We start from the raw sequence: 27,834 nt of genomic DNA on the forward strand, positions 1-27,834 counted from the left end.
TATACTTTGAATCTTCTAGATTTCTTATAAAACTAACCTAACATAAATGCTATGTAAATAAGTTTTATACTGTACTGTTTGGGGAATAAAGACAAGAAAAAAGTCTCTACATGGTCAGTACAGATGCTTTTTTTTTTTCCCCCAGATACTTTCAACCAAGACTGGCTGAATTCGAAGATATGAAACCCATGGATACAAAGGGCCAAAAGTACTATTTCCTAACAAAAGGAACCAGACTGTCTTGGGGAACTTGCTGAATCTAGGGTCAGGGACACAAAAAGTGGAAGATATGCCTGGGGCTTCTAGGAGTGCCAGAAAAGATAATTCTCAAGGATGAACATGACTATGTAAAAAAAAAAAAGGGGGGGCTGGGGATGTGGCTCAAGCGGTAGCGCGCTCGCCTGGCATGTGTGCGGCCTGGGTTCGATCCTCAGCACCACATACCAACAAACATGTTGTGTCCGCCGAGAACTAAAAAATAAATATTAAAAAAAAAAAAAGGAGCTGATTTATAAAACTTCCCATTGCCCAAATATAGGATAATTTTAGAACTAAAAACAATGAATAGCCAGGAAGAAAGACATGCACCCATAATTTCAGTGTCTTAAGAAGCTGACAATGGATGATCACAAGTTTAAAGTCAGCCTCAGAGACTTAGTGAGACCCTGTCTCAAAATACAAAATAAAAAGAACTGGGGATGTAGTTTATTTGTAGACTATCCCTGGGTTCAATCCCCAGTATTGAACAAAAATGAAAGGAAGAGATGTGCCTTCTTCTTCTTCTTCTTCTTTTTTTTTTTTTTTTGTAGTTGTGGATGGACAGCATGCCTTTATTTTATTTGTTTATTTTTATGTGGTGCTAAGGATCGAACCCAGTGCCTCACACTGAGAAAAATCTTCTTAGAAAAGAACATCAACTATTGAAACATAGACAGGAGACCAAGTTCAATGCCCAGCACAAAAACAAAGAAAAAGAATTACAGGAGAAAAATCACGATTTTCCCACCTCCAGTTTAACAACTTATTAAGGCAAGGATCATCAAATGATATTAAAATCTTTAGGAAGATGGTGTGGGGTAACAGTATATTAACATAAACCAAATATACCTTCAGATTATTTTCTACTTGCACAAGGAAAAAATACCTTTATAATGGTGAGAGATGGTGGTCATTACCTTATCCAAGTAATACACAGAACAATGGGTCTATCTAGTTTTGTGTCCCCTGATGTGACATAATATGAAACACATGGAATTACTATTGAGTCATTCTATTAAAAAAAAAAAAATGTTTAGAGCTGGGGATATAGCTCAGTTGGGAGAGTGCTTGCCTTGGAGCATGCACAAGGCCCTGAGTTCAATCCCCAACACCACCAGAAAAACCCAAAAAGTTTACTCTGAAGTCAAGGCCTCACTTCCAGTTTATAGGAAATATAAGAGAATACAGGAAACAACCAGGAGCCCTGGTGCACATTATAATTCCAGCAGCTCAGGATTTCAAGTTCAAGATTAGCCTCTTTAACTCAGCAAAGCCTTAAGCAATTTAGGGAAACCTTATCTCAAATTGAAAAATAAAAAGGGCTAGGGATGATGTGGCTCAGTGGTTAAGCACTCCTGGGTTTGATCCTAGTACAAATAAATAAATAATAGTAAAAAGGACTGGGGATCAAAAAAAGAAACAAAAAAACAAACCCACCATGATAAAACAATGTAACCAACTAGGAATGTGGAACATTCTACAAAACAGCTGTCCAGACGCATAAAATTTACTAATGCCATGAAGCAGGGAAAACAATAATCACCGAGCTGGGTCTAGGGCTCAGCAGTAGCGCACTTGCCTGGCATGTGGTGAAGCACTGAATTCAAGTCTCAGCACCACATATAAATAAATAATAAATTAATAAGGGTCTATCAACAACTTAAATAGTAAAAAAAAAAAAAAAAAAAAAAGAATAATCAAGGATGAAAGCAACCAAAAAGACAAAAAAATACATGTAATATGTGAACCTTGTTTGGATCCTGGTTTGGAAAAAAAAAAGTTTTAAGAGACATTCTTTACCAGGAGAATCTGAATACGGTCTGGATATTACAAGAAAACTGACAAGAACATTAAGACCAACCACTGTGTGACACTGAGAAAATGATTTCATCTCTCTCAGTTTTTTTCTTACTACTAAAAGTAGATTCACAGCCAGATGTGGTGGCTCTCACCTGTGATCCCAGCTACTCAAAAGACTGGATCTAAGGTTTGAGACCACCTAGCAAGCTCCTGTCTCAAAATAAAATAAAAGGGCTGGGGATGTGGCTCAGTGGTCAAGTGCCAGAGTTCAATCCCTGGTACAAAAAAAAAAAAAAAAAAACCCCAGAAATAAAATAAAATAAAAAAGAGTGGGGATGGGGGCTGGAGTTGTGGCTCAGTGGTAGAGTGCTTGCCTAGCACATGTGAGGCCCTGGATTCGATCCTTAGCACCACATTAAAAATTTAAAAAAATAATAAATGTATTGTGTCCAATTACAATGAAAAAATAAATATTAAAAAAAAAAAAAGGATGGGGTTGGGGATTTAGCTCAGTGGCAGAGCGCTTGCCTAGCACGCACAAGGCCCTGGGTTCGGTCCTCAGCCCTGTAAAAAAAAAAAAAAAAAAGTATAAAAAAAATAAAAATAAAAAAGGAGTGGGGACGTAGCTCAGTAGTAGAGCTCTTCACTACCATGCATGGGGTCCTGGGTTAATCTCCCTGTACTGCAATAAATAAGTAAATACTATATAAAATATATTAAAAAACTGAGATTCATAATAGCATCCATACTTCATAGGACAGTTAACTAGAAGATAAAGTGAACAATCCAGAAAGTTCATGACAACAAGCATTCAATAAATGTTAGTTATTAGCCAGACATGGTGACACATGTCCATGTTCCCAGCAACTGCAGAGGCTAAGGTAGGAGAATTACAAATTTGAGGCCAACATCTGCATCTAAGTGGAACCCTGTCTCAAAATAAAAAAAACAAAGTCGAGTGCAGTGGCACTGTAATACCACTGACTAGGAAGCTCAGGCAAGACAATCCTGAGTTCAAGGTTAGTCTCAGCAACTTAGGCCCTAAGCAACTTATCAAGACCCTGTCTTAATTTTTTTTTTGGTACCAGGAATTGAGTCCAGAGGCACTTAACCACTGAGTCACATTCCCAACCCTTTTTTATAGTTTTATTTAGAGATAGGGTCTTTCTAAATTGCTGAAGCTGGCTTTGAGGCTCCTGCCTCAGCCTCCAAGCAGCTGGTATTGTAGGCATGCAGGCATGCAACACTGCACCTGGCTACTGTCTCAAATTTTGGAGGAAAAAAAAAGGGGGGGGGGGGTTGCTGGGGATATAGCTTAGTGGTAAAGCGCCCCTGGGTTTAATCTCCTCTTCCAATAAATAAGTAAATGTTTATTATTTATTTATTTTTTGTTTTTGTTTTTAGAGAGAGAGAATTTTTTTTTTTAATATTTATTTTTTAGTTCTCGGCGGACACAACATCTTTGTTGATATGTGGTCCTGAGGATCGAACCCGGGCCGCACGCATGCCAGGCGAGCGCGCTACCGCTTGAGCCACATCCCCAGCCCAATTATTTATTCTTAAAAATTAGCCATGATGTCTTCATTTCTATATTAAAAATATGGTTAGGGGGGCTGGGGATGTGGCTCAAGCGGTAGCGCGCTAGCCTGGCATGCATGCGGCCCGGGTTCGATCCTCAGGACCACATATCAACAAAGATGCTGTGTCCGCCGAGAACTAAAGAATAAATATTAAAAAATTTAAAAAAAAAAAAAACCTGAGTTCCTGAGTTAACCCAAATAAACTTAAAAAAAAAATATATGGTTAGGGAAAAAAAGTAATGGCTGCAAATCAGGATTACAATGCCTCTAATCCCAGTTACTTAGGAGACTGAGGCAGGAGGAACAAAAGTTCCAGGCCAACCAGAGCAATTTAGCAAGACCCTGTCTCAAAATTAAAAAAAAAAACTAAAAAGGCTGGTGATATAACTTGGTAATAGAGCACCACTGGGTTCAATCCCAATACCCTAAAAAAGTTAACACTACAGAAAAGAAACAAGAAGTCTATTTTTTTAAAAACTCAAAATGATTACATTATCAGTGGATACCGATACAGCTCTAGCTTTTTTTTTTGCAGTACCCATGCTATGTAAGCACTCTAGCCCTTGGATACATATATAGTAAAATGGTAAAAATTTAGAACAGAAAATACACAAGCAACTTCAGAATGACCGCTGCCTCTGGGAACAAAGGATGGGAATTGGGAAAGATACAAAAATGTTTTTCCATGATATCAGAAATGCTTTGAAATCCAACTAAACAAAAATATTCACATTTATTGCTTTTTAAAAATTTGTCTTAAGATACTGGGGATTGAATTTTTGAAATTTGAAAAATTGAAAATTTCAGGGCCTCGAAAATGTTAGGCAAGTGCTCTATCTCTAAACTCCATTCCCAGTCCAAAATTTGTTGATTCTGAGTAAAAAATACAGGTTATTTTGTGATTAGCTGTACTTTATTTTTTTTTTGTATTTTTTTTCCCAAATAAAACTTTTTTTTCTTCTCTTGATTCTCTACCACCAAAAGCTGCATTTAAAAAAACTACTAAAACCCAAGCTGGCTGTGATGGTGCATGCCTGTAATTTCAGCAACTCAGGAGGCTGAGGTAGGAGGATTGCAAGTTTAAAATGAGCCTCAGCAATATACCGAGGCCCTAAGCAACTTAGCGAGACCCTGTCCCCAGTACCAAAAAAAAAAAAAAAAACAAAAAAAACTGAAATCCATAAAAGGAAATAATCATAGATAATGCAAGCAGCCTAAAGATAACCAAGTGTTCAGTGCCTCTAATTTCAATAGCAGAAACAGTTTTCTGCACAGGCCACTTCCCTGCCTCTCTTTCTAGACAGAAGCTAGGAACTGGTTCATCTGTCTAGTTTAAGTTAACCCCCTCAGAAGAGCTAAGCTTTATCTTGCACAAACTCAAAAGGTTTGCATCTGAAACCTCTAACCATACCTTGAGCACTAACAAATAACCAAATTCTAGGATATCCTTAACCACAACAATCACTTTAATTTTTAAGACCTTTTTCCATATATTCTATTATTTGATTCTCATAATAGTCCCATGAGGCCAATATTATCAGTACCTACATTTACAGATGACACCAGTGTACAACGTAAATAGCAGCCGGTGGTCAAAAGTCAATAACACAGTTAGGATGGCAACCCCTCAGCTTCTGAACTGAATCACCCTAACAGAGCTCCTGTGTGACTGTATTTCAGCCATATCACATCACAGCCAGAAACCAGGAGGGGCTGCACACAACACAGATTTAAATGCTTTTCTTCACTTGTGTCCCTAATTTTTCTCTCTTCTTCCAGACAGGCAGCCAAGAGCAAGAGAGTTGCCACTATTAACTATTCTCTTCCAAGCAGCCACTCATGCTTCATTTTCCCTAACTCCTTTAGATAGACAGTCAAAAAGGGGAACCAATATGACCAAGGTGACACAAGATGGCCCCCCTGACACAGGAATCACTACAACAAAGAGAAAGGACATTCTCACCTTCTAAACAAGTCTCCTTCCATCTTCCAAGAGTTAAGGAGAAGGAAAACACCACATAAAAGCCTAGGCTACCACTCTCTATCAGTGCTGGCAAAAAGCCTTTACTTAAGGGTTTAATTAACAATTAACAACCAAAAAAAGGTAAAAGTACCAGTTTTTTAAACGGTCCCGGGCTTCCAACTGGGCTCCCACTTCAAAGCTGATTCCTCGTCTGTTAGGTGGATGCTTTGTCATTTTCAGTCATCAACAGGGCTGCCTTTATTCTCCTGAAAAAGCCAATTAAATATTTATGAAACTTAGGCAAAGTCTGCCCAGAGTGTAGCACCACTCACTACACATAAAAAACCAAATAGGCATTATTCAAAACACAAAGATCCATGAAACCCTGACAGTGCCCTTTATCATGCCTGCCCTCCTTTCAACACAGGTGTCCCTCCTCTGATTCCTTCTCCTCCATCATGCCCATCACATGGTCTCTGGCACTGAGGAATTAGGAAACCTTCCCTCAGCACTGCTTACCAAGGTCTTGCCTACAAGGAACACCCCTCAGAATGTCACAAAACAATGTTATCATGATTAAAGTCAATCAATTGCTGACACAGCCAACAAACATTTGCTCAGTGATTATTTAGGGAAATAGTCAAGACCAAGAAACATACACTTCCTGTCCTCAAGAATCCTTCAGTTTGGGGCTGGGGATGTGGCTCAAGCGGTAGCGCGCTCGCCTGGCATGCGTGCGACCCGGGTTCGATCCTCAGCACCACATACCAACAAAGATGTTGTGTCCGCCGAGAACTAAAAAATAAATATTAAAAATTCTCTCTCTCTCTCTCTCTCTCTCTCTCTCTCTCTCTCTCTCTCTCTCTCTCTCTCTCCCCCCCTCACTCTCTCTTAAAAAAAAAAAAAAAAAAAAGAATCCTTCAGTTTAATGGGGGAAAACAAAAATTGACAGTAAACAAAAATAATGGTAAGCTATAATTGCCATGAAATTTAAAAGTTACAAAGGACATCAACCTAACCTCTCCTGACACTGAGACAAGAGCTGGGCATGGTGGCACATGTCTACAGCCCCCACTAATTGGGAGGCTGAGGCAGAAGAATCCAAGTTCCTGTCTCAAAGTAATGAAAAGAGCTGGGGATGTAGCTCAATCGCAAAGTGCCTGTGGGTTCAATTCCTAGTATCAAACACATACCAAAAAAAATAAAATAAAATAACAACAACAACAAAAAAAAAAAAACATGTGAAGGATGAAGTAGCTATTAAACAACCCATTCCAGCGGGCTGAATCTGGGAAATACAAACACAACTCAAATAGAAGCAGGAATGGTTAACAGTTAATTAAACTTAATTAAAGGACATTGAAACATAATAAACTGAAGCTATGTGAGCAGCAGGGTTTCAAACATATATAGACCCTGAGAAAGGGAGAGTCAGAGGTTTGACTGGCTTTCCTTAACACCATCCAGAAAATGATCAAAACTGGACATGTAAGTATAATCCAATCAGTAGGGTAGTCTTCATTTGAGTTTCCCTGAAATGCCACATCAAAACATCTACCTTTTATCTCTGACTTCAGGCATACCAAGTGATATTCTGATTAACAGCATACCCGCACAGATCATATAAAAAAGTGATGCCTAACAAGAAAGGCAGAGTGGAACGGAATGCTCAGTGAGCTACAAGGCCCAGCCCCCTTCAGAGGTAATGTAATTTAATGTAATGGGGGTCAAATGCCTGGCCTTGAATTCACAGCTCCACTCCATTTTAGCTGCATGAATTTGTATAAATTACTTAACCTCCATGAATTTATTTCTTCTCTGTAAAATGGTGAAGGTGATCATAATACTACCCCTCTTCAAGCAGTGGGTGTGGGGATTAAGAGAGTCAATCCATTTGAAGAGCACAATGCTGATAAAATAAGTAGCCATTTACAACTATTGTCATAAATGAGGATATTAGATTTAAAATAACTTGGCTGAAGTTCAGGGGCTAAGTGACAGGCCCTAGAATAAAAGTCCAGATATGCCTGATTTCTTAATTAATTCTGTTTACCACACAATCTCCCGTTGGAGACCTTCCTTTAAAATTCAGGCATGAGGGCCCAGTCGTCCTAGCCACTGAGGCTGAGGCAGATGAGCAACTTAAGGAGACACGGTCTCAAAAAGTAAAAAGGGCTGGGGAAGTAGCTTAGTTATAAAGCACCCCTGAGTTCAATCTCTAGTACCAAAAAAATAATAATAATAATTAAAAATAATAGGCATAAGGGGAAAAGGCAGTAAATGAAGGAAGATAAGCAAATTACTCCCAATGGGTTAAAAAAAAAAAAAGTTACTCTTGAGGTTGAGGTTGAATTGTCAAAAAGTTCTTACTAATCATGAACCTCTTCACTGTAACTCTGACACATCTGTTTCGAGTTTCACTCTGGTATCAAACAAAACAAGATCAAACTAATCTGATTTTCTCATCCCATCATCAATCTTCCCTCCACCTCTGTATGGTGGTAGAATTTTCTGTTTGGTTTTTTTTTTTTTTTTTTTTTTTTGGTGGGTGGGGAGATACCAGGGATTGAAGCCAGGAACAGGGTCTTGCTAAATTACTTAAAGCCTTGCTAAATTGCTGAGACTGGCTTTGAATTTGAGCTCCTCCTGCCTCAGTCTCCTAAACTGCCCAGGCATGCACCACCAGCAATTTCTTTTTAAATCCCACATTAGGGATGTAGCTCAGTGATAAAGCATTTGCCTAGCATGCATGAGGCCATGGGATTGATCCCCAGCAAAAAAAAAAAAAAAAAAAAAAAGTAAAGAGTCTAATATAAATATAGCTGGGTGCTGTAAACAGGACTGTAATCGTAGCTATTGGGAATGCTGAGGATCTCAAATCTGAGGCCAGCCTGGGCAATTTAGAGACCCTATTTTTAAAAAAAAGCCAAGCCCACACTTATGATCCCAGGAATTTAGGAGGCTGAGAGGGAGGATCTTAAAGTCAAACTAGCAATTTAGTGAGAAACACTGTTTCAAAATAAAAAATAAACTGGTGGTTCATGCCTGTAATCCCAATGGCTTGGGGCAAGAGGCAGAAGGATCCAGAGTTCAAAGCCAGCCTCAGCAATTTAGCTGAGTAAATCAGTGAGACCCAAACTGGGCTGGGGATGTAGCTCAGTAGTCGAGTGTCCCCAAGTTCAATTTCCCAGTACCAAAAAATAAATAAATAAACAAACAAATAAAAAGAACTAGGGATATAGCTCATTGGTAAAGCACCCCGGAGGTTTGAAAAAAGAAAAATTGAAATTAGAATTAAAAAAAAAAAAATCTGGGATGGACAGGGTGGTCCACACCTGTAATCCCAGCAGTTTTGGAGGCTGAGGCAGGAGGACTGCGGGATCCAAGCCAGCATCAGCAATTTAGCAAGGCCCTAAACAACTAAGCAAAATAAAAAAAATAAAAAGGGCTGGAAGTGTGGTTCAGTGGTTAAGTGCTCCTGAGTTCAACCCCAGATACAAAAATAAAGGGGAGAGGATGCTGGGGATGTAGCTCAATGGTAAAGAGCCCAACTTCAATTTGTAATACACAAAGAAAAAAAAATTTTTAGTATATTTTTACCTTTTGCACTTAGTTGTAAATATAAATCATTTTAACTTATGCGTTCTTCAGGCCTTAGGTTTTCATTCCTAAAACCATGTTCAATATGGACACGAGGGAAATTTCATAAGAGAAAAAAGTCTGATGCAAATCTGTATCCACACAGGATTCCATTTTAAAGACTTTGGCAGGACTTCAAATTACTCCTTTACATTCAAATTTTCCTAAATGAAGAGCCCTAGGCTCCACAAGAGACAGAGAGCCTAGTTTATTTCATTAAATACATATTCAGTCAGTGCCCCCAGCATCGATGGTAATGAAAGCATTAAATGTATGTTGCATAGCACAGTTCAAAAGGCATTTGACAAACTATAAACTAGGAGAAAATAATTGAAAATAAGAGAAAAAGCTAACTTCCCTTTTTAACAAAGAATGCAAACAGAAGGAAGACAAAAAAGTCAATTTACTTAAAAATGGACAAAGTTAGAGAAGGTATGGTGGCGCACCCCAAAGTCTCTAATTCCAGCAGCTCAGGAGACTGAGGCAGAAGGATCACCAGTTTAAATCCAGCCTCAGCAACTGTGAGACACTAAGCAACTCAGTGAGACCCTGTCTTTTAAATACAAAATAGGGCTGGGGATGCTACTCAGTGGTAGAGTGCCCCTGAGTTCAATACCCAGTTCCCAACCCCCCCCAAAAAAGGACAACGTTTAATAACTGATTATTATGGGGAGGAGAGGAGATACAAAGGTCTGATAAACATGTGATGTTATACCCATATAACCCATCCTAAATTAATGAAAATGCAAATCAAAACAACATTTTTTCAATTCTCAGATTGCCTAAAATGTAAAAGTATTGTTAACAGGGCTAAGGAGAAAAGAATATGCTTATATATACTTCCACCAAAAGCATAAACTGGAAAAGCTTTTCTATAGGCAACTTGGCACTACCTACAAAAATGCCAATACCCTTTGACCCAACAACCTCACACTATTAACTTATCTTAGATATACTCCCTCAAAGTCAGCCACATTATTTGTAAAGATGACTAATAAAAAGAGCTTTGCATTGCTGCAGCCAAAATGTCCGTCAAAAGGGGCCTCCTTAGGGCTGGGGCTGTAGCTCAGTGGTAAAGTGCTTGCCTCACATGTGTGAGGCACTGGGTTCGAGTCTCAGCACCACATACAAATAAATAAATATATTGTGTGTCTACCTATAACTAATAAAAAAAAATTTTAAGTGGGACTCGTTAAAGGAATTGTGGTTCATCTACACAACAGAACATTGTACAGCTTATAAAAAGAATAGTGGCAATCTGTAAATGCTTAGATGACGATATCTGCAATAACTGTTGTCCAGTAGAAAGACAAAGCTAAAAGGCATATACTTGTGACTAGCTATCCCATTAATATAAATAATCAAATATAGACATAAACAGAGACATTAATCTAGTCCAGCATGTGCACAAAATTACTTCCTAGAAGAAACTGAGAAACTTTTTAAGTAGTTCTGTGAAGGCTGGAGTTGTAGCTCAGTGGTAGAGATTGCCTAACATGTATGGGGCCTTGGGTTCAATTCCCAGGACCACAAAAAAAAAAAAAAAAAAAAAAAAAAAAAATTGACAGGAACAAAACATGAAAATTTAACTTTGCATTTTTTACTTTTCCATATTGTTAAAAAATTTCTAATCTGGGGCTGGGGTTGTGGCTCAGCGGTAGAGCACTCACCTAGCACGTGCGAGGCGTGCGAGGCGCAGGGTTTGATCCTCAGCACCACTAACAATAAATAAAATAAAGATATTGTGTCCAACTACAACTAAAAAAATATTTTTTTAAAAAATTTCTAACCCTATGAATGTACTTTCATTTTATTGTTTACTTGTTAGCAGGGATTCTCAGTAGTTAAGTAGCATATGTGAAGCCCCGGGTTTCATACAAGCTAAAAACTACTCTATCACTGAGCTACAACATAGTCCAGGTAGTAAGATTTTAATTTTGGATTACATGTTTATATTTTTTCACAATTTTAAAAAATGTTATTTATATATGCAAATTTTTAATTTTTTTCTTCACTACTAGAGACTGAAGACAAGGGTGGTAACGCCGCTGAGACACATCCCCAGCCCTTTTTAAATTTTTTATTTTGAGACAGAAGCTAGATAATTGCCCAGGCAGAACTCAAATTTGCAATCCTTCTGCCTCAGCCTCCCAAACTGCTGGATTACAGAGATTCACCACCACATCCCACTTATATACCCAGATTTTTAAATGCAAATTTCATTTTAATACTATTTTACTGGAATTTCTCAATCACTAGATAAAATAATTAACATTTCCATGGTACAGAAATGAAAACTGAAGTTCAGAGAAGAAATTAAAATACTCAAAGGCTAACAGTTTTCAAGGTCCTCCAAGGCAAGAGAAATCCCTCTTATCAAAAATAGCAGGATTTGGGGCTGGGGATGTGGCTCAAGCGGTAGCGCGCTCGTCTGGCATGCGTGCAGCCCGGGTTCGATCCTCAGCACCACATACCAACAAAGATGTTGTGTCCCCCGAGAACTAAAAAAATAAATAAATATTAAAAATTCTCTCTCTCTCTCTCTCTCTCTCTCTCTCTCCTCTCTCTCACTCTCTCTTTAAAAAAAAATAGCAGGATTGGGGCTGGGGATGTGGCTCAAGTGGTAGCGCGCTCGCCTGGCATGTGTGCAGCCGGGGTTCGATCCTCAGCACCACATACAAATAAAGAAAACTAAAAAAAAATAAATATTAAAATTCTAAAAAAAAAAAAATAGCAGGATTATGGGGGCTGGGGTTGTGGCTCAGCTGTAGAGCACTTGCCTAGCAAGTGCAAGGCCCTGGGTTCAATCCTCAACACCACATAAATAAATAAATAAGTAAAATAAGGGTATTATGTCCAACTACAACCAAAAAATAAACATTAAAAATTAGGAAGGCACAATGACCCAGGCCTGTAATCCCAGCTACTGGGAGGCTAAGGCAGGAGTATTACCAGTTTGAGGACAGCCTGGACAACATAGTGAGAGCCATGTCAATAAAATGAAAAAGAAAATCCAGGCATGGTGGTGCACACCTGTAATCCTGGCAACACAGGAAGCTGAGGGAGAAAGATCCTAAATTCAAGGGCAGTCTCAGAAATTTAGTGAAGCCCTTAAGCAATTTACTGAAACCTTGTGTGAAAATAAAAAATAAAAAAGGGCTGGGGGTGTAGCTCAGTGGTAAAGCGCTCTGGGTTCAATCCCCAGAACCAAAGAAAAAGGACTAAGGGGATAACTCAGTGGCAGAGCACTCAAGCCAAAGGCCCTGGATCCAATCCCCAGCATCAAAACAATTAATTTATTAATTTATTTATTTTTAAATAAAAGAAAAAAATCGAGATTTTCCCCAGAAATAGACAAACCATTTCCTCTCTCCCCTAATACCATGCTTATAATCATGCTTTTAGATATAAACAGAATTGAAAGCAAGTAGGTGTTTTTTCAATGTGTCAGAATTATCATATCAATGTATAAGAAGCAGAAATATTTAATTTTTCATAAAGGACAAAAGCTAACACTATCCCAGCTGTGAGGAAACTGGAACACTGCCAGGGATCTGACGACAGCCATCTTTTTAGACTTCAGCCTGGAAGCGACAAGAATGCTGTAAAACTGCTTATAATCTTGGACTCAATCATTTCAATCTGAAGAACACAACCAGGATAAAAATAGATCACTTGTGAAAATGAAAGAAATCCAGAGCTCTCTACATGCAATTCTAGAAAAAAATAGATATACTTCATATGTTTAAGAATAAGAAAATATTCAAATAATACTCAATACAGTAGGACTATACTGTAAACTGGGCAAATGCCTAAAAATAAATAAAATAAAGAATACTACTAACTGGAATGTGCCTGTAATTCCAGCCACTAGGAAGGCTGAGGAAAGGGATTAGCTTGAGCCCAGGAGTTAAAGGCCAGCCTGAACAATATAGTGAGACCTTGCTTGATGTCAAAAAAGGAAAAGCCAGGACTGGGGCTATATCTCAGTGGCAGAGCATTGCCTAGCATGTGTGAGTCACTGGGTTCGATCCTTAGCACCACATTAAAAAAAATAAATAAATAAACAAGGGCTGGGGACGTAGCTCAGTTGGTAGAATGCTTGCTTCATGCACAAGGCCCTGGGTTCAATCCCCAGCACCACAAAAATAAATAAATAAACAAACTAGTAAAATAAAGGTAATCTGTCCATCTACAACTACAAGAAAAAAATTAAAAAAAGGAATAGCCAAGAACTGTGGCACACAACTGTAATCCCAGGAGGATAAAGGGCTGAGCCAACACAGTCAATGACTCAAATTCAGATTCTCAGCTACTACCGCAAGATTGTTTATGAGCTATCTTTTTAAACTATTTCTTTTCTTTATAATATTCCTATTAAATTGGCTAGTACAGCAGGTACAGTGGTGCATGCCTATAATCCCAGGGACTCAGAATGCTGAAGCAGGAGGTTCATAAATCACAAGTCTGAGGTCAACGTCAGCCACTTAGCAAGACCCTGTCTCAAAATACAAAATAAAAAGAGTTGGGAATACAGCTCAGTGATAGAATGCCCTTGGTTCAATCCCAGTAGCACCAAAAAAAAAAAAAAAAAAAAAAAAAAATCTAGCAGTCCAGCCAGGTGTGGTGGTGCACTCCTATAATCCCAGTAGCACCAAAAAAAAAAAAAAAAGCACCCCTGGGTTCATCTATGTTACCAAAAAAAAGTGATAGATATGAAACAAGACCTTCAATGAGTTGACTCTGGGGCAGGGTGAGGAGAAAATAAATTCTTGGATACCAGAGGACAGAATTATAATCACTGGATACAACAGAACTGGCTTTGGGATAAACCACTGGTTCTTACCACCAGACCGGCATTCGGTCTCTATTAAAAGGGAATGGTGGGCTGGGGATGTGGCTCAAGCGGTAATGTGCTTGCCTGGCATGTGCGGGGCACTGGGTTCGATCCTCAGCACCACATAAACATAAAATAAAGATGTTGTGTCCACCAAAAACTAAAAAATAAATATTAAAAAATCTCTCTCTCTCTCTTTAAAAAAAAAGGGGGGGAGAATGGTGCCTTTTATTTATTTATTTATTTTTGTGGCAGTAAGGGATACTAAGGATTGAACCCAGGTACACTATAACACTCCATTTTATCCCAGCATTTTCCATGATCTTTTAAAGTTTAATTATCTCCATAAATTGCCCAAGCTGGCCTTGAACTTGCAATTTTCCAGCCTCAACCTCCAGGATAGCTGGGATTACAGGTGTGAGGCACTGTGCCCAGCTTGATGGTGACTTTAAAGTCAGTATGCCTGACTTGAGGGATGTTTCAAATAAAACACCAGTATAACTGTTCATTCAAAAAATAGAGTGCCTGCTATGTGCCATGCGGAAGATAAGACACCTTATCCCCAATCTCTAGTAATGAACAAAATAAACACATAGCAGTGACAGGTTGGGTGTAGAACTGCACACTTGTAATCTCACTTACCTGGGAGTATGAAACAGGAGGATCACAAGTTTGAGGCCTGCCTGGGCAATTGAGATCCTATCTCAAAATAAAAAATAAAAAGGACTGGGGGACTGGAGTTGTGTCTCAGTGGTAGAATGCTTGTCTCACGTGTGTGAGGCTCTGGGTTCGATCCTAAGCACCACATAAAAATAAATAAAATAAAGGTATTTAAAAAAAAATTTTTTTTAAAGTCTGGGGATGTGACTCAATGGGTTCAATCTCAGTACCATAAGAAAAGGAAAAGAGGGGTTGGGGTTGAGGCTCAGCGGTAGAGGGCTCACCTAACACGTGCGGGGTGCTAGATTTGATCCTTAGCACCACATAGAATAAATTAAACGGAGATATTGTGTTCGACTACAACTAAAAATTAAAAAAAGAAAAAATAATAAACAGATAAAATAAGGTAACTAACTGGTCAATGAAATAATACTATCGATGGAAAAAATGTAAAACCAATAGCACAGAAGACCCATTTATTCATTTGATATTGGGTACCAAACCCAGTGTGCTTTACCACTGAGCCACATCTCTAGTCCTTTTTTCTTTTTAATTTGTGACAGGGTCTTGCTAAATTGCTGAGGCTGGCCTTGAATATGTGTTCCTCCTGCCTCAACCTCCTGAGTCACTAGGATTACAGGTATGCACCACAGCACCCAGTTGGAAGGATTACTTTAGATGAGGCCATTTAGAAAGGGCTCTCAGTGAAGCTAAGCAAAAATATTAATATGGAGGAGACAACCATGTAAAAATCTAGATGAAGAGAACTCTAGGCAAAAGGAACATACTAAAAGCAAAGACAGCTTTCCCTCAGGAAGAAACCCCCAAGGGGGCTCTGCCAAAAGTTATATCTTAGAGGAAAGCCAGGGAGTGCTTAAGATATGAGCACAAACAGGTTTGAGATTCAGATTCTGACCAATTCTGCCTCTACTCTTCCACTGAGTGATGAGAAAAATGACTGAGCCTTTGTTTATCCATCTATAAAGACAGGATTAACATCCCATACCAGCTGGGCAGTGACACACGCCTATAAACCCTGCGAACTAAGGAGGCAGAGGCAGGAGGATCGCAAGTTCACAGCCAGCCAGCAATTTAGCAAGGGCCTAAGCAACTTAGTGAGATAAAACATAAAAAGGGTTGGGAATGTGGCTCAGTAGTTAAATGACTCCAGTGGTTAAATGACTCTGGGTTCAATCAAAAAAAAAAAAAGATTGGCAGGCACAGTGGCACATGCCTACAATCCCAGCAGCTTAGGCAGGAAGATCAGGAGTTCAAAGCCAGCCTTAGCAAAAGCGAGGTGCTAAGCAACTCAATAAGACCCTGTCTCTAAATAAAATACAAAATAGGGCTGGGGATGTGGCTCAGTGGTTTAGTGCCCCTGAATTCAATCCCTGGTACCTAGCCCCCCCCCCAAAAAAAAAATGTATACCTTTTTACCTCCTAAGGTTGTGAAGAGAAAGTGAATTAATGGATGTTGAGTACTTAAACACAGAACACACTAAATAATTTGTTTTAGTGACAGCAGTGGTAAACTAGCAAAAAGGACATCAGACACAAAGGATTACAGTCAATACTATTATGAAATAGTAACAAATAGCATCCAATAAAGTAACAAACAAAAATAGCAGATCTTTAGTCCTAGGGAAGTGACAAGTTGGTTCAAGTTGTCCCAGCTCACATCAAAAGATGTAAATTAGTCCATTTTATTTGAGAGAGTAGATGAGGGTAGACAGAGGGAAGAAATAGGCCTTAAAATTCCCTGGCCCTCTTCCCACACCTGAAATGCTTTCTCCAAGAGCCAAGCTATTCCCTCCACAATCAAAATTCAGACAGGGGCTAGGGTTGTAGTTCAGTGGTGGAGCACTTGCCTAGCATGTGTGAGGCACTGAGTTCAATCCTCAGTATCACATAAAAATAAATAAAACAGGGGCTGGGGATGTGGCTCAAGCGGTAGCGCGCTCGCCTGGCATGCGTGCGGCCCGGGTTCGATCCTCAGCACCACATAGAAAAACAAAGATGATGGGGCTGGGGATGTGGCTCAAGCGGTAGCACGCTCGCCTGGCATGCGTGCGGCCCGAGGTTCGATCCTCAGCACCACATACCAACGAAGATGTTGTGTCCGCGGAGAACTAAGAAAAAATAAATAAATGTTAAAATTCTCTCTCTCTCTGTCCCCCTCTCTCTCACTCTCTCTTTAAAAAAAAAAAAAAAAAAATATATATATATATATATATATATATATATATATTTAAAAAAAAGAAAAACAAAGATGTTGTGTCTGCCAAAAACTAAAAAATAAATATTAAACATTCTCTCTCTCTTAAAAATAATTAATTAATTAATTAAAAAATAAATAAAACAAAGGTATTGTGTCCATCTACAACTAAGAAACATTTTTAATTTTTTTAATTCAGACAGATAGCAAACTCAGGTTGAGTTTACTTCTAATAAGCTACAGACAATGAGATGGTTAAAATCAATGGATCTTTCCAGAAGCAGTAAAAGGAACATGGTGTCCAGGCTTGGCTCTAGAATATTTCTGCTATATGACCTTTGGTACATTACTCAATCTCACTGAGTACTTTCAAGTTCCTTCTCGTTTTTTCAGTTTAAAGCCCAACACTGGTCATGTGCCAAGCTAGAAACACCAGCACTGCCCTTACCTCCTTCTCCCTCCCTCACCTCTTACTCTCAGTTACCATTTTGTAGTACTCAAGTCTAGGTTTCTTTTCCCATTACCTAGTTGTGGCCAAGTTGGGGCCTCACTGGTTCTAAGTCCAATTACTAGGGCAGCTCTCAACTGAGCTCCAAACTTCCAGACCCTAAACCAATACTATCTTTAAGAGCCAACATCTTCTGAGTGCCTATTTTATGAAAGATGCTAAGTGCCTTGTTGTAAACATTTCATTTATTGTCTCATATTATGTAATGAAGATTGTTATTACCATTTTGTAGATGAGAAAACTGAGGTTTAGAAAGTAAGTTGCCCAAATAGCAAAGTTAGCCATCAGTAGGACAAGGAATTTAACCCAGATTTTCTAACTCCAGTTAACTATACTTATATTGGGGTTAATCTTCTACAACTATAACAGGGATACTTCCTTTTTTTTTCAATGGTGATGGAAATTGAACTCATGGGTATTCTTCCACTGACCTACAGTCTCAGTCCTTTTATTTTCTATTTTGAGACAAACTCTCACTAAATTGCTGAGGTTGGCCTCAAACTTGTAATCCTCCTGTTTCAGCTTCCCAAGTAGCTGGAATTAGAGGCATGCAACACAATGCTCGGCTTGACACAGGAATATTTTTTTTTCCTGGGGAGTGGGGGATTCTAGGGATCAAATCCAGGGCCTCATGCATGCTAGGCAAGCACTCTACCACTGAGCTATACCGTTATCTCACTTCAGGGATATTTCTAAAATGTAAATCTGATCACAGAGAACACTGTAGTGTTTTATTGTGGTGATTTGCTTGTTGGGAAATTGATGATAAAACTCAGGGTGGCACTTTACCACTGAGCTACATACCCAGTTGTTGTTTTTATTTATTTATTTATTTTAATTATTTTGAGACAGGGTCTCACTAAGTTGCTTTAGGGTCTTGTTAAATTGCTGAGGCTTGGCCTCGAATTTGTGATCCTCCTGCCTCAGCCTCCCGAGTTGCTGCGATTACAGGCATGTTCTGACAACACTCTTAAAATTTTAAGATACTCAATGCAGCATTAAGGCCATCAGTAAGTTAGCTGTTACAACCAAACCAAATAGGGATTTAAAAAGATGGGAAATTAAAAAGAGGTAAGCAGGCAAGCTTAGCAGAGGGACAGTGGCACATACAGGTTATGAGCCAGAACTCTGAAGTGAAAATGTCCAGATTGGGATTCCAACTCCGCCATTTTCCAGTTAACTTTACACAAGTCATTTTCTCTCAGCTTCAGAGTCCTCATCTGTTAAACAGGAACAGTACAGGGACCTATTAACATATCTTCAGACAAAGTTGTAAAGATTAAAAGTTATTTATCCCAGAGCATACAATATGCTCTCAAGCTTATTATTGTTCTTTCAGCACCCACTCCTGCCACACCCAGACCCTCTGAAGTTCCATCCTCCAGGACCTGACAAAAATCAGCTCCTTTCTCTGCCTAGTGCTTCAGGACTGGGCACAGCCATCAGTGCCTCCCTGCGGGGTTTACTGAGTCAGCTACCCACTCCTATACTCTCCCATGGCAGTATGACCTGGCTGCTGGGTGACAGCATTCATTACTCCATACTAAAACGGCCTGAGTGATCTGAGCTGTCCTACAGGATGACCTCTTCAAGGGCTCTCCAGATCTAACAAGTAGTGTCCTTACATGGTGGTCAGCTGCTTGTTAAATGAGATAATATAAGCTTTCTCACTAGCAAAATGGGAATAAAAAACAAGAAAGAGATCAGTAACATCCTTTGTAGGGATTAAAGGAGCTAAGCATGTGGAAGCTTTTTGAAAAGTGCTGTCCATGGGTAAATGTAGAAACTGTTATTACTCCTAGGGGGCATAGGGAGGAAGGCAAAGCACAGAGAATTTGGAATTTGAAGATTGACCACAATTCCATCCCAATGTCCTGACAAAAAGCTGTATGTTTTCTCAGTCACTGGAGGCTTCAGTCTATATCTACAGTCTATTGAATACAGTCCGAAGCTCTGGAGTTTATGGGGGTTCCTTCTGTGGGAAGTCTTAAACACACCTGTTCATACAGGATTTCTTAATGGATACAGTCATTGCTAGATGGGATCTCCAAACACATTTTGCTCAGTTTATAGCCCCTTTATTGCTTATGGGGTTCTAAAAACATATAAGTTATTTAAAAGACAACTAATTAATTTCCTTATTCTTTAAAGACTATCTTTTACTCCTGGCCATTATCATTACCAGAAAATGGTTAGCACTTAGTCTTTACCATGTGCAAAATTCTTGACAAATACTTCATTGCCCCAACAATCAGAAAAGTGGGCAATAGTATGCACTAACCCAGAAGGGAAGAAAAGAAGACTTAGAACAGATAAATTGCCCATGGCCACCTTCCTAGGTAGATGATATGGGACTTGAGAAGCAAGACTTTCTCCAAAACCCACACTTATATGTCTTTTAAAAATGAGGCCTTTGCCAGGTGCAACAGCACACGCCTATAATCCCAGCAACTCAGGAGGCTAAGGCAGGAGGATGACATGTTTGAGGCCAGCCTCAACAACTTACCAAGGCCCCGAGCAACTTAGTAAAAAACTGTCTCAAAATAAAAAATAAAAAGGACAGAGAAGCCAGGCACGGTAGCACAGGCCTGTAATCCCAGCAGCTCGGGAGGATGAGACAGGAGGATTTCGAGTACAAAGCTAGTCTCAGCAAAGCTAGTACCAGGAATGGGGTGGGGATCAATGCCTTCAACACTTCATATAATAGCTCACACCTGTTGTCCTAGTTACTTGAGAAGCTGAGGCAGGAGTATCATAGGAGTCCAGGAATTCAAAGTTAACCTAGACAATACATCTCAAATTTGATGGTGAGGGGTGGGGGGGACTTTAGGACATTTGACCACTAATGATATTAAGGAAATAGTGTTAAGTTTTTGTGTGTGAAAATGAAATAAATTAAATCTACAGATACTACTAATAAGAGTTATGAATGGGGCCTGGACAGTAGTAGAGTTCATGCTAAGCATGTGTGAAAGCCCTGGGTTCAACTCCAGCACCAAAACAAAGTCAAAATTTCTGTAGTAGATAGGGGTATAGTTCAATGGTAGAATCCTTGCTTAGCATATATGAAGCCCTGAATGTGATCCCCAGAACACCAAGGAAAATTTTTAAAAAAGAAATACAGACTGGGGCTGGGGATGTGGCTCAAGCGGTAGCGCGCTCGCCTGGCATGCATGCGGCCCGGGTTCGATCCTCAGACCACAAAGATATTGTGTCCGCTGAGAACTAAAAAATAAATATTAAAAAAAAAAAAAATTCTCTCTCTCTCTCTCCCCCACTCTCTCTTAAAAAAAAAAAAAAAAAAAAAAAAAAAAAAAAAAAAAAAAAGAAAGAAAGAAAGAAATACAGACTAAAGACCCCTGAGAAGATTTTACAAACATTTTATAAAAGGAATAAAGCAGAAGTGATAACAGTTAATACACACTTAACTTAAAGATCACCAAGCATAGATAACCCTCAAACCAGGTTTTCTTGTTCCTATTTTTTCAGATTAGGTACTAGAGAAAAAGAGTAACATTTACTGATTGATGAGGCAATTATAAAAATACTTAAGTAAAGAAACAGGTCCAGGTAAGTGATTTGTTGTGATAGAAAAGTCAACTTCCAATGTCCATACTATAATGAGTCCCCAGAGGTTTAAGTCACATGCCTTAGACACATGTGGTCCCAGGAGAATGGCAGATGTTAGAACTCAAACTCAGAAATACTGCCTTCAAATACTAGGTCTTATCACCATGAACCATGAAGCCTGAACCTGAAAGGCAGCCTCTTCTACTACCTTGCCATTCTGGATGCAGATGTCTCCTTCTTCAGAGTTCACCGATTCAAATTCCACCTCCCTTTTATACACCCACCATTTATACTTAGTGACTCATATCAGGCCCCTAAAATTTTATGGGATTTCTGTTAGCTCATTAGTTCCATTATTTGGCCAAAGAAAGCAAAGTACAGCTGAAGACCTAAGCCAGGATCTAGCAAAGTTGTCAAAGTATTATTACAAATTAAACTTTCAATATTGACTAGTTATCTGTTAGTTAAAAACCTACAGACTAGTTCCTAAGAAAGATAGGAGAGCCCCCTTTTCTCCAAGTTTATGACCTAATCAAGGACAGTGGCAAAGCACACACTTTGGTTGAAAAATGTTTATCAAGAAAATTGTAGCCAGAAGCAGTGGTGCATTCCTGTAATCCCAGCAACTCAGGAGGCTGAGGCAAGAGGATCACAAGTTCAAAGCAAGCCTCAACAACTTAGAGAGGCCCTAAATAATTTAGAAAAACCCTATCTCAAAATTTAACAAAATAGGGTTTTGGCTATTGGGTTGTGGCTCAGCAGTAGAGCGCTTGCCTGAAGCCTCACAATGAATGGAAGAGTTGGGCCTAAGGCCAAATCCAGATCAAATCTGTTAGTGAAGATGATCTGACATTCATTTGAGGAATGGAGGGACTGAGGGAAGACCTGGGACACAAAAGTCTGGTCATTCAGGTTTGTCCTGATAGGGCTTGGAATAGGATCACATTGGAAAAAGGCCAGGCAGGTAACAGTCAAGATGATCTAAGAAATTCAGAATGAAAAGTCCCATGGAGACTTAGAATAGATGTAGACAAGTGGGTATAGAAGGAGCCATGATCCCCATCAAAAATGTCATCATCTCACCAGCACTGCCTCAAGGAGCACCCACTGGAGTCAAGCCAGCAGTCTCCATCCAAATCCAGGCACCTAGGTAGGCACAGTGAAACATACCTGTAATCCCAGTGGCTAAAAGACTGAGGCAGGAGGATCAGGAGTTCGAAGCCAGCCTCAGCAACTTACCAAGGCTCTAAGCAACCCTGTATCTAATAAAATACAAAAAAGGGATAGTGGCTCAGTGGTAGAGCACTTACCTGACATGTGTGAGGCCTTGGGTTGGATCATCAGCACAAATGTACATAAATAAATAGATAGATAGATACATAGATAGATACATAGATGGGCCACTGACAGCTAACAGCTAAATATAAAAAAACTTTAAAAAGGTCTGGGGATGTGACTCAATAGTTATGCAGGCGCCTACCTTTATCCTGATCTTTCCCAGGCCCATTTCTAGAAGCCAGAAAACTAGGAAGGACTCCTTGAAAATTCCAACACCTGTGACTGTGGATGTGCACTACCTCAGACTGCCTACTGGTGGTAAGATGACAGATGAAGAACCAGAGAGCCAAGATGGCCATGTAGTATTTACTATGTCAAGAATATGAGGGCTGGGCTGGGGATGTGGCTCAAGCGGTAGCGCGCTCGCCTGGCATGCGTGCAGCCCGGGTTCGATCCTCAGCACCACATACCAACAAAGATGTTGTGTCCGCCGAGAACTAAAAAAAATAAATATTAAAAAATTCTCTCTCTCTCTCTCTCTCTCCTCTCTCTCTCTCTTTAAAAAAAAAAAAAAAAAAAAGAATATGAGGGCTTCAGACATAGTTCAATGATGAACACATGCACAAGGCCCTGGGTACTATCACAGAACTGCCCCCACCCCACCCCAGAAAAAAATGCATTCACATTTTACCAAGAAATATTTATGCATTTTAACATGACAATATCTATAGAAACCAAGAGGTTTTAGCCATGGTGCTAGCCAGATGCAGTGATATGCACCTGTAACTACTCATGAAGCTGAGGTAGGAGGATCACAGGAATTCAAGACCAGCTTGGGTATCACAGATGCCATCTCAAAAAAGGAAAAGAAAAAAAAATGTAGTTGAGTATAATTAATAGGCCTCAGAAAGGAAGAACAGCCTTTTTCAAACTTTAAGGGATGTGTATCTGGAGAAAGGAAAAAAGAAAACAATACCCCAGCACACAATTAATCACACCTATTTTCTATTTTCACCAAGAAACCTTTAACTTTGTGTTTAAAACATTACTATTCAAATGTAATTCAGTAACACCTGCAAATTAGAAATGCAGATACTCAGATCCCATCCTAGACCTACCAAATCAGAATCAGCATTTTAATAAGACCTCCAAGTGATTTGTATGCACATGCCAGTTTGACAAACACTGGTATAGAATACTTTAAGGGTGCACTGTAGAGCAGTACACAAATAAAGTATCAAAAGCCAAATAAAGAGACAAAGTACCTGTTCACTTTAGGTATATCATATTTTATTACATACTGCTCAGACAGACCTACAATTTTTTAAAATAAATTTAGTACTTAGATAATGAACACATGATCTAAGTGTGGGATCTAGTTCACTTCCTGAAATAACAACTTAGTTCTAGAGCCTTCATGCACAAAAAAAAAAAAAAAAAATTTATATATATATATATATATATATATATATATATATATATATATATATATAAAACAGCTTAGTTATTCAGAAAATAAAAGAATGGTTAATTTTATTCAAGTTCCAAAACTGAGTTCAGAGCACTTCCCCACAAGACACATTAATTCCTACAGGCTCCTGGGAGTACCATTAAATCCCCCAGCATCCCTAGGAAGCAGGTGCTTGGCAAATATCCAGTTTCCAAATGAGATTCAGAAGGACTTGGTTCTGAAAATGCAGTATTCCTGCTTTGTCCTACTGGTGTCTTCTCAGCCCCAAGCTCTCCCCCACTGAGGCCTCGTGCAGCTGCACACTCAAGTACTTCCCAAAAGGGAGAAAGGTCAGAGGTGTCATTATCCCCCAAGCACTTGAGATTCCAGCTGTGGAGAAATTAATCTGTTGGAGGTTCAGGCTGAGAACCCTGAGAAAGATCTGGAAAGGGAGAGAAACATACAAAAGAAAGAATCTACTGAGAGGCTCTTAAGAGATAAGATGTTCCAAATATCTGTAGATTTTTAAAGTGGAGGGTTGAGGGCAAAGATTAGCAGACTTGTAAGATGATGGGAGAGGTTAAATATCCACCCCCAACCTGTACCCCAGGGACAAAAAAGGATTCAAGGGATTTCCTTCAAATGACCTTTTTTGCATTACTGGGGAGGAACAAGAGTTCTACCACTGAGCTACACCCTTGCCCAAATAACCTCTTTTCTTGAAAAAACGAAGTAAGAAAGCCAGTGAGTGTATGGGGAAGAAATTTTGAAGTTAGAAGCAATACAGTACTAAAAAAAAAATCTCTTGAAGGCTTTTTTTCCAGTGTAGGGAGATAAAACAAAGTAGAAAACAGAACCCACCCAAGTAGAATCTAAGAGGAGGCAAACCACCAGGAGAACTAAAAGTCCTGTGAATAACCAAAGAAATGCAAGGGGTTTCCTTTCCAATTTGACTCCTGTGCCAGAAGGCCAGGCAGGCCTCCACCTCCAACACAGGAAGAATAAAGGGGGAATCTCTCAATAAACAGAACAGTGTTCAAAGGGAGTCAGAAACCAGAAAAACGCCTGGGCATAGGGCAAACAGAGAGAAGAGTTCCTGTTTGCAGAAAGATAAAAGATAAACCGGGCACATGCCTTTAATTCCAGCGACTCAGGAGGCTGAGGCAGGAGGATGGCAAGTTCAAGGCCAGCCTGGGCAACTTAGTGAGATGTGTCTCAAAACAAAAAATAAAATTGGCCAGAGATGTAGTTCAGTGGTAGAGACTGTTTAGCATGCTGGAGCTCTGGGTTCAATTCCCAGTATTGTTTAAAATAAATAAATAATAGACATGATGGACATATGAAAGGCAATTTTCAGGCACTACTTTAGGAGATGGACTCTGGGGTATAGGGGAATCTGGAGGGTAGGGTTCAGTTGGTGTGACCATAGGAAATGTGCTCATAAAAAAAAAAAAAAAAAAAAAATGGAAGCAGAGAGAAAGTGCTGTGCTGAACAAAGGCATGCACTCACCAGAGGAAGAGGAAATGGGGTGCACTGACCAGACTGGGAGAGCACCTAAAGGGGAATATGGTTCGAAAGAAGGAAAGAAACTGAGAAATGAAAATATTGTGGATGGCAAAAGAACTAAAAAAGGTATTAAAGGGGGGAAAGGGAGCCATGATGCTCGCCTATAACCCCAAGCACTCCTGAGGCTAATGTAGGAGAAGCACAAGTTTGAGGCCAATCCGGGAAACTCAGTGAAATCCTGTATCAAAATTACAGATAAAAAGAGCTGGGATTTAACTCCAGTGAAAGCCCCTGGGTTCCACCCCTAATATAGGGGGAAAAAAAAAAAAGGTGGGGGAGGCAGGTAGGTATGCATGTATGCTCAAGAACTACAGATCACTCACCCCCAGAGTGGTGTGTTCATACATTTAGGGGATGCAGGAAGCAAACACAACTTCAGATAGGAAAATAAGTCTCCACCAGGTAGTTGGGGAACTCATAAAAAGGTGCAACCCAAGGACATAACTGAAAGTGAATTCCCTTATTTGAAAAACTGGAAATATGTACCAATAAACATCAGGTTTTAGAGGGTTGAGAAAAGGATGCCCCCCCCCCCACGCCCAATTTAAGAAATTCTGGAAACAGGCCAGCCAGCAGGTGGCACAAACCTGTAAGTAATCCCAGAGGCTCGCTTGGCTGAAGCAGGAGGATTGCAAGTTTGAGGACAGGCTCAACAATTAAGCAAGACCCTTAGCAATTTAACCAGACCCCTTTTCAAAATAAAAAATAAAACTGCTGGGGATGTGGCTCTTGTGATAAAGTGCCATTGGGTTCAATTCTCAGTACAAAAAAAAAAAAAAAAAAAAAAAAAGAAATGAAATTCTGGAAACATATTGTCAGATTGGGTTCCTGGGAAGGTGATTTTTTTCCTTGGAGGAGTTGTGGGACACAAAAAAGGTCTCCCCAGCGGGCCCAATGGCCCAAATCTGTTATCCCAGTGACTCCAAAGGCTGAGGCAGGAGGACAGCAAATTTGAGGCCAGCCTCAGAAATTTAGCAAGACCCTGTCTCAAAAAATAAAAAGATCAGTGGTAAAGCACCCCGGGTTCAATCCCCAGTATCAAAATAAAAAAGAAAGTATCCCAAAACTTTGGTTTCAGGACCTCAGATTTGAAGAACCTGTTAAAGGGATAAAGCCCCAAATTGGAAAGAGTGTACTCAGATTGAAGGCTTGAAAAACGGAGGGCTCCCAGTATGGGGGGCAAGGAGTACGCCCTCTGTATGGGGGAATTTAAAAACAGATAAAATCCCAGGGCTGGAGTTTAATAAAAGGGGTGGGCCGCCCAGATTTTCAAAACTATAAAGGGGACACTCCCATGACAGGGGTCGTGAAAAAAGGGGTGTGCTCCCAGAATGGGATTAAAGAGGTAATAAAAGAAAGCGTATTGCTAAAGCACAAGGCAACAGCAGGGGCTGGTGATGGGGCTCTCAGGGATCACCCAGCTCAGGTTCGGCCCTAGCTCTCACCCCCTCACCACACATACACACCCCCAATACGGCCCGCTCAGTGCCCGGGGCCAGCACCCCACAGCCCAGCCCCCTCGGGCAGCGCTCATTGGCCGAGGTCCCCATCACTCCCGCGGGCAACTCCGGGGATTGGGCGCCGCTCGCACGCCCGCCACGCTCTCATCAGCGGTCCCTAGGCCTCCCTCCGGGCTGGGGCGAACGGGGCCGGGCGGGGAGTGGGGCCAGGCAGGGGACCGGAGCAGCGGTGGCGTCTTTCACCGTTCCCGCCCGCACGGCGCGCGCGCGGCGCGGGCCCGACCCGACCCAGCCTCGGCCAGCCGGCTTTCTCTTGCCGCGCCTCGCCGCGAGCTCACCTCACGGCTCCGCTCCTGCTGCGCCGCTCCAGGACCAACCGACAGAAGGACTCTGCGTGCTGCGCACCACGTGACCCCAGGGACGCGCCCAGCGTATCCCCCGCCCCACACACACACGCACCATCACCACCACCGAGTGACGCAGCGCCCCAGCTGCCCCGCCCTCAGCCCCGCCCCACCGGATCACCGGGGCGACAGCTCCAGCAGACCACGCCCACGGCCTTGACGCGCGGGAACCAGGCCTGCCCTCCGTCAGGAACACGAAGTCCCCACTCAGGTTTAACCACTAAGACCACGCAAAGCCCGGGACCGGATACTACCCTTCCCCTGTTAATTTTGCCTCTTGTTTCTTTCCATAGCCCTGCCACCACTCCGGTCTAGGCTTCACCTCTCTCCAAGTTAGCCATGATCTCCACCCTATTATTCTTTCCCCTTTCAATCCATACTTCACACGGTGAGAGCTTTTCAAAATGTCATCCTCTGTTCCAAATCTGTTTCCCTCTCTCCTCCAGATTAAGATCTAAGACTTCACCTAGATTTGCCAGGCTCTTCAAAGTCTGAATTTAACCTGCCTCTCATTCTGACACATCCAGCTGCCCTGAATTCTCAGTGTCTTTCAAGTCCTCAAAGGAGTCAGTTTCCTTCTTACCTCAGGACCCTTGCTCCCATCCCTCCACTTTGTGTCATTAACTTCTAGGAAAGACGGTACCA

At 40.5% G+C, this 27,834-nt stretch overlaps 1 protein-coding gene across 4 annotated transcripts in view; it reads right to left on the reverse strand.

The window, feature by feature from the left end:
- Nucleotides 1-27,145, reverse strand: part of PHF20 (PHD finger protein 20) — a 124,445-nt gene extending 97,300 nt beyond the window's left edge. For 3 of the 4 annotated variants that reach the window (XM_081291103.1, XM_081291102.1, XM_081291100.1), the window contains exon 1: nt 5,753-5,867. In XM_081291103.1, the coding sequence (XP_081147229.1) occupies nt 5,753-5,835 (83 nt within the window). In that variant the 5' untranslated portion in view covers nt 5,836-5,867. Of the gene's footprint in view, nt 1-5,752; nt 5,868-27,123 lie in introns of those variants that run through there. The other variant, XM_081291101.1, reaches the window with a different exon arrangement.
- Nucleotides 27,146-27,834: the final 689 nt, after the last annotated feature.

This window comes from Spermophilus citellus (assembly GCF_964194105.1).
Source record: "Spermophilus citellus genome assembly, chromosome: 4".
Taxonomy (NCBI): domain Eukaryota; kingdom Metazoa; phylum Chordata; class Mammalia; order Rodentia; family Sciuridae; genus Spermophilus; species Spermophilus citellus.